Here is a 6,000-nt window from a genome sequence, read left to right as displayed (position 1 = left end):
ATGAAACGTCTTTTGCGTACCTGACCTAAATCAGCTGTCACTTCCTCAAGGAAGTCTCTCTGATTCTTCTTCCCAGACTAGGTCAGGTCCTTCCTTTTAGTCCCTCTTATTCCTGGGCAGGGGCTGGGGGCGGGTCCTGATAACCCTGGGCTCTCCCTGTTTGGTGGTGGTGGGTCTGCCAGGATCTGTTTTCCCCTATTGCACTGTGAGTTCCCTGAGGTCTGGGTTCATGACTGTCGTGGTCACTGGTGTATCCCAACATCACCCACAGGAGGACCACACAATAGGCTCTATTTAGGACTCAGGGGTTCCAAGAATGAGGCAGGCTCTCAGGTAGACTCACCTTAGTTAGACTCTGAGTTATAAATCCTCCAGCTTCAATTAGGGAAACAGAGTAGGTGTGTAGGGGGTGGAGGGGGACAAGCACTAAGTCTGATCACTTGATAACCCCTAGCACTCAGAGGATACTCAGTAAGTCAGCTTTTCATTACTATAATGAAATCTCTGAAGCAGGCTACTTTAAAAAGAAAAGAGGTTTATTTTGGCTCATGGTTCTGGAGGAGCAAGGTCTAATAGCATAGCTTAGGCTCTTGCCAGGGCCTCCCATAGGCTATGCCAAATCATGGTGAATGCTGACAGAGTCTTGAGGTGGCCCAGGGCATGACACAGCAAGACATGGGGAGCACCCCTGTCTGTGTCTTTTCTGTTTTATACAGCCAAAGAATTCAATCATGAGGGTTCCACTCTAATGACTAATCATTTCCCAAATGCCCCACCTCTCAGCGCAGTAGTCAGATTAAGTTCCACGCTGGGTACTGGAATTGAACCGAGGGTCTCACACATGCAAGTGCTCTACCACTTGAGTCATACCCCCAACCCTCCATGCTTGTAATACAATCAACACAAGATTAAACACTTGCATAAGTTTGGAGGGGACAAACTATATGCAACCCATAGCAGTTTTTAGAAAACTGTAGGGTGTTAGAGAAACCTCTACACAGGGGAGGGTGTGGTGGCCCAGAAAAGTAGAGACAGAAAGATTGTGAATGCGAGGCCAGCCTGCACATAGCGAGACCCTGTCTCAAATAGCCAAGGAAAAGCTGGGCGCTGGTGGCTGACGCCTGTAATCCTAGCTACTCAGGAGACAGAGATCAGGAGGACAACAGTTGGAAGCCAGGCAGGGCAAATAGTTCTTGAGACCCCATCTTCAAAATAACCAGAGCAAAATGAACTGGAAGTGTGGTTCAAGTGGTAGAGCGCCTGCTTTGCAAGTGTGAAGCCCCGTGTTCAAACCCCAGTCCCTCCCTCCCCCCAAAAAAAGAAGAGACAGAAAAGACAAGAAAAAAAGAGTTCCTACACAGAGCAGGCATGCAGTTGGCATTACAGTCAAGGGGTTTGATTCCTTTTCATGCTCCATCTCGTGGTGGGCACACAGCAGACTCCCTAAGGGTCTGAGTCTCTATGAACACAGTTGTGCCTCGGGGTGATACAGTACAGGAAAGTGGGCGATTCCGTACCCCAAACTAATCACTGCAAGAAGGCTGAAGAGCAAGCGAAGAAGGTGGAGCAGGGAGGCGGGGCCTAGGCACCTAAGCCGGAGGGACCCGGCAAAGTGGCAGCGAGAGCTGGCGATGGGAGGGGCGGGTGGTCCACACTCCTTGGTCCTCTGAGTGGGGTGAACGAGTGACTGGTACTCTTCTAGGGACCAAGGACGTGAGTCCCTAGGCTCGTGAAAGGAAAAGTGGTAGGAGTTTCTTTGCCTGAGTCTCGCTGATGGGGAGGCCGAACTGCTAAATTTGGGGGTGCACACTTGATTCCCTGGCGGGTCCGCCAGTGGAAGTGGGAAGGATGCAGTTAAGCACGCGCGACGAGTTTCGACAGGACATGTTTTATTGGGTGTTTGCTCCCTGCGGGTCCCCCGCAACGTCGGGACAGGCGAGGCCGGGCACTCGGCCCCCGAAGCGGTATGTGTACTTGCGCCCACCGCTTTTGCGCACGATGTCGCGGCGGTAATAGTAGCGCAGACCTCGGCTCAGCTTCTCGTAATTCATGCCGGGCTTCCTCTTGCGCTCACCCCACAGCCGCGCCACCTGGGGTGGAGGCAGGGCTTAGTGGGAAGGGGCGGGGCTTAGTCTTGATGGGCGGGGCCCGGGGTGCCCGCACGTGGGTACTCCGCTAGAGCCAGCCCGGGAGCGGGCGGGGCTGGGGGCGGAGCCAAGGACCAGGCACCGCGAATGGACTAGGTTGAACCGGAGCCGAGGGGTTGGGGGGTTGGGGGAGAGGGAAGAAAGCCTGGAGGGGCAGAGGAGCTGTCCCACCTCTTTGGGGTTGCACAGCTGGAACTCGCGGCTGTTGCCTGTCCAGCGGATGCAGCTGCTACGCGCCTTGTCTTGGAGCAGCTCCAGGAGGAACTGCCACAGCTGAATGGGACCTGCAGGGTGGAGGCAGGTAACACTCAGGATTCCCAGCCCCAGATCACGTCGCTTCAATGTCCTAGGAGGCGGTGATCTCTCCCCCCCTCGAGGATCCATGAGCTCGGATCTCTCCATATAAGAGATTCCTCGGATACTCAGGCGTCTAGGGCCCCTGCTAGATTTAGGAGTTTGGCCTCCCCACCTCAGAGACCCAGGCATCCAAATTCTCCTTTCTTTCCTCCCACATAATTCAGGAGCCTGGATCCTCGTCCCCTTGGTCCCTAGAAGACCATTAGTGTCTTACTCCCCTCGCCTCTCCCCTGTCCAGCTTCAAGTACCTAAGCTCCGTCTCTCTCTGTCAGTTTCCTGGATCCCAACTCCTTGGTTATACGGGAACCTATGTTCTTGGTTAAGAACATAGGCCCCGCCTCTTAGCACATAGGCCCGCCCCCTTCGGTACCTAGGCCCCGCCTCATTACTTCTCGGTTTGCTCCCTGGACGGTCTTCGCGGACCTCACCTCTGTGGTTAGCTTTGGGGTAGCGAATCAAGATGGCACGGTCCGACTGCTGGCTAGGTTCGGAGGGAGTGGTAAGAGCTGAATTCTGGTACCCGGTTGAAGAGACGCTGCAATCCGCATGCAGCCCCGGACTCCATGAGGTGGTACAGTCCGAAAGTTCAGGCCCGCCCCAGGAAATGGTATAGTCCGCGCGCTGTTCCCCGCCGAGGCCATTGCCCCAGTAGGTGGCGCCGTTGAGGCCGACAGAACAGTCCCAGCTGGTGGCGCTCCTGGGCGCCTGAGCTTGCGACCACGAGGCCGTCTCTCCCGCCGAAGGGATACGGTTCTGGCCGGCCACGCCTTCGGAACCAGGGAAGGGGGCGGGGCCAAGGGCGGGGCCCAAGGCCGGGGAGGCGCGGCTCCACGGGTCCCAGGCGGCACAGGCCAGGTCCGCCCAGTCTCCGGACCACCGACGGGCTTGAGTGGCGGGCTCTGTGAGGAGGGCGAGCCCCGAGTGAGGAGAGCCCAGGTTTCCTGGTCCCCGGCGCCCTCCCGAGGTCGAGGGGTCTTAGCCCATGGCCTTTGAGGACGCGGGTGTCCCCAGTACTATCCCCGCTCCTTCCAAAGATCGGGGCTCTAAACTCCAGCCCCGGAGCCCCAGAACCCCTGTCCCCGCCTCCAGTGCCTTTCCGCACACACTCACCAGCCCCCCAAGGAGCTTCTGGGTGCGCTAGGGCGGGGCTCCTGTCCAGCTCTGGGAATCCTGCTGAGTTTGGGAGAGTGCGAGCTATGACTTAAGAGACCTCAACCATCTATCCAGGGTGGACCCCGGGCCTCCTTAACCTCGGAAGCTCAAACACGTGGTCCCTCTCCCCTTAGCCTCAGAAGTCCAGGCACGCTCCCCCCCCCTCCCCCCCCCGCCTTAGACCCGGGAGCCCAGCCTCGCCACTGTCCCCCAGCGCCCAGGAGGTCCAGCCCGGCAGTCACCTTTCCAGGATGTCTCAGCTGTCGGTGTGTCCCTTTGCAGCTCCAGCTCAGGGAAATGAAAGCCAAATTCGGCTCCTGCAAGGTAATAAGGACGTTAAGGCCGAGTTGGTAGTCGCAGAGAGCCCTCCGCTCATTCCTACACGCATCGTCCCGGCAGCCTACCCAGCTTTGACAGGTTGCTCCCTGGAGGCACTTCCTGTGGCGATGCTTCGTCCCAGCTCCACAAGTCCATGGATGCTCCTTCTGAATGGTCTGGGTAGAAAAAAATCGAAGGACAATGAATGAGTGAGTTGATGACACTTAGGGACTGATGAGTCTGGGTCTCAGCTCTTGTTTCCCTTAGACCCGAGTCCCAGGCTTTTACTCTTTTCCCCAGAAACCTGGAATCTTGGCCGCTATCCTCCTTTTTCTTAGTTCAGGAGTGAGAGACCTTAGCTCTCTGACCCAGGAGTCCAGGCCCCCAGCGTCTTCGGAGTCTGGACTTTCAGGTCCTTCTTAACTCAGACACTCAAGCATCCATCCGGTCCCCAGTTCATGGCTTACCTCTGGCGGGTTCCTCTGCCCCTAGCCGGGGGTCTCAGCCCCATTTCATACCATGCACCCCCTCCCTAGGGGCCTGAGGAGGGGGGAATTTTCCGAGACGTCAGAGCAGGGGGTCGCAGCCTGGGTCAAGTTGCAGGGACGGGGGCAGGGCCGAGCCGCGCTCTCCTCCAAGCTGTCCTGTTGCAGGGGTGGCCTGGGGTTGGGGAACAGCGGACAGAACAAGGCGTGTGTGGGGGTCCATGGGGTTTGAGGGGCATTTACCGAGTGGGGGGGTGGCAGGGAGCTTGGTGGACCGGTTCTCCATCTTGGGGATTTGATCCTGCGACATGGGAGGTGGTGGGGGAGGAGGGTCTGGGGTCAGCTGGGCTGCGCTGAGCTTATCTGCAACAGGAAGAGGGATTTCCGGCCAGATACCCCGTCCCCAGCTACGTCACAATCTGCAGGGAGACCGCGGGATGGAGTGGGTGGAGGGAAGTCGGCTTGCCACGAGTGTCAATAATAAAATAACAACATCAACATGGACGATAATAGCAGCTAACATATATGAAGGTTCCTGCAGGTCAGCCAGCCACGTGGAGCGGGCCTTCACTTAATCCTGTGAAGTTCAGATTATTTTTATCTCTATTTTAGGATGGGGGAAATTGAGGCACACATCCCCCCTCTTCTCTTTCTGTCCAGAGCCCATGTCTTTCAGTGCTGTAATAGTTTGAGACAGTTGGGAAATTTTGAGTATCAATTGAAAATGAGGTATCATATCCAATAATTAATTTATTTTTGATGGTACAGGGGTTTGAACTCAGGGTCTTGCACTTGCTAGGCAGGTGCTCTACTACTTGAGCCCCTCCATCGGAAGAACTAGTAATTTTCTTTGGTGTGATAAATGGCATGATATGAAAGATGTCTCTACTAGAAATGAAACAGATTTAGGAATGAATTGGTCTGGGGCGTGGCTTAAGTAGTAGAGCGCCTCCCTAGCAAGTGTGAAGCCCTGAGTTCAAACCCCAGTTCCGGGAAAAAAAAAACAAAGGGAATGAATTGTTATGTTTGTAATGTTTCAACAAAATGCAAAATACATCCCCTAGCAAATCTGAGGTAACCTGGCTTTAGACCCTATTTTTGTGCTCATTTTTCTAGATGAATAAGCAAATTTTACTATTAAAAATAATCTTTAAAACCCCAGTACTGCCAAAACAAAAAAAAAAAAAAAAAGAAAAGAAAAAAAATCTTTAATATAGGCAGTTCCCAGTATTCACCCAGATTCTTCATGGTTAACTGGTTACTATTTTGGAGGGTGAGGGCATTACTGTTCTGTCGGTTGTACAGAAGGGATACTAGACTGCAAGGAGGAGAGCCACTTGGGGCTGGAATCGGACCCAGTGTTCATCCAGTTACTGAACTCTGGGACATCTAGACTCCATCCACCCACCAGGACCCTGGCCACCCTGCCCCACCAGATCCCAGGCCTTTTCCTGTCTGTCATCCAATGCTGGCCTCCCCTGGGTTGGTGTCCCCAGCTCTGGGTCCCTGTTGCACCAGGCCTGATTCTGGTGAGCCTTGTC

General features: G+C 55.0%; 1 protein-coding gene across 1 annotated transcript; it reads right to left on the bottom strand.

The window, feature by feature from the left end:
* Nucleotides 1-1,872: 1,872 nt before the first annotated feature.
* On the bottom strand, nt 1,873-4,130 carry Etv2 (ETS variant transcription factor 2). The gene is made up of 6 exons (XM_020167933.2): nt 4,061-4,130; nt 3,893-3,973; nt 3,615-3,698; nt 2,933-3,403; nt 2,319-2,431; nt 1,873-2,090 (listed from the first exon to the last, which is right to left on the bottom strand). The coding sequence occupies exons 1-6, from the start codon at nt 4,128-4,130 to the stop codon at nt 1,890-1,892; spliced, it is 1,020 nt and encodes a 339-aa protein (XP_020023522.2). The 3' UTR covers nt 1,873-1,889.
* Between the last annotated feature and the right edge of the window lie 1,870 nt (nt 4,131-6,000).

The sequence above is a fragment of the Castor canadensis genome, chromosome 16 (genome assembly GCF_047511655.1).
Source record: "Castor canadensis chromosome 16, mCasCan1.hap1v2, whole genome shotgun sequence".
NCBI classification, from domain to species: domain Eukaryota; kingdom Metazoa; phylum Chordata; class Mammalia; order Rodentia; family Castoridae; genus Castor; species Castor canadensis.
The sequence above is the reverse complement of the archived record's forward strand: the minus strand, read 5'-3'. Positions and strand labels throughout refer to the sequence as shown.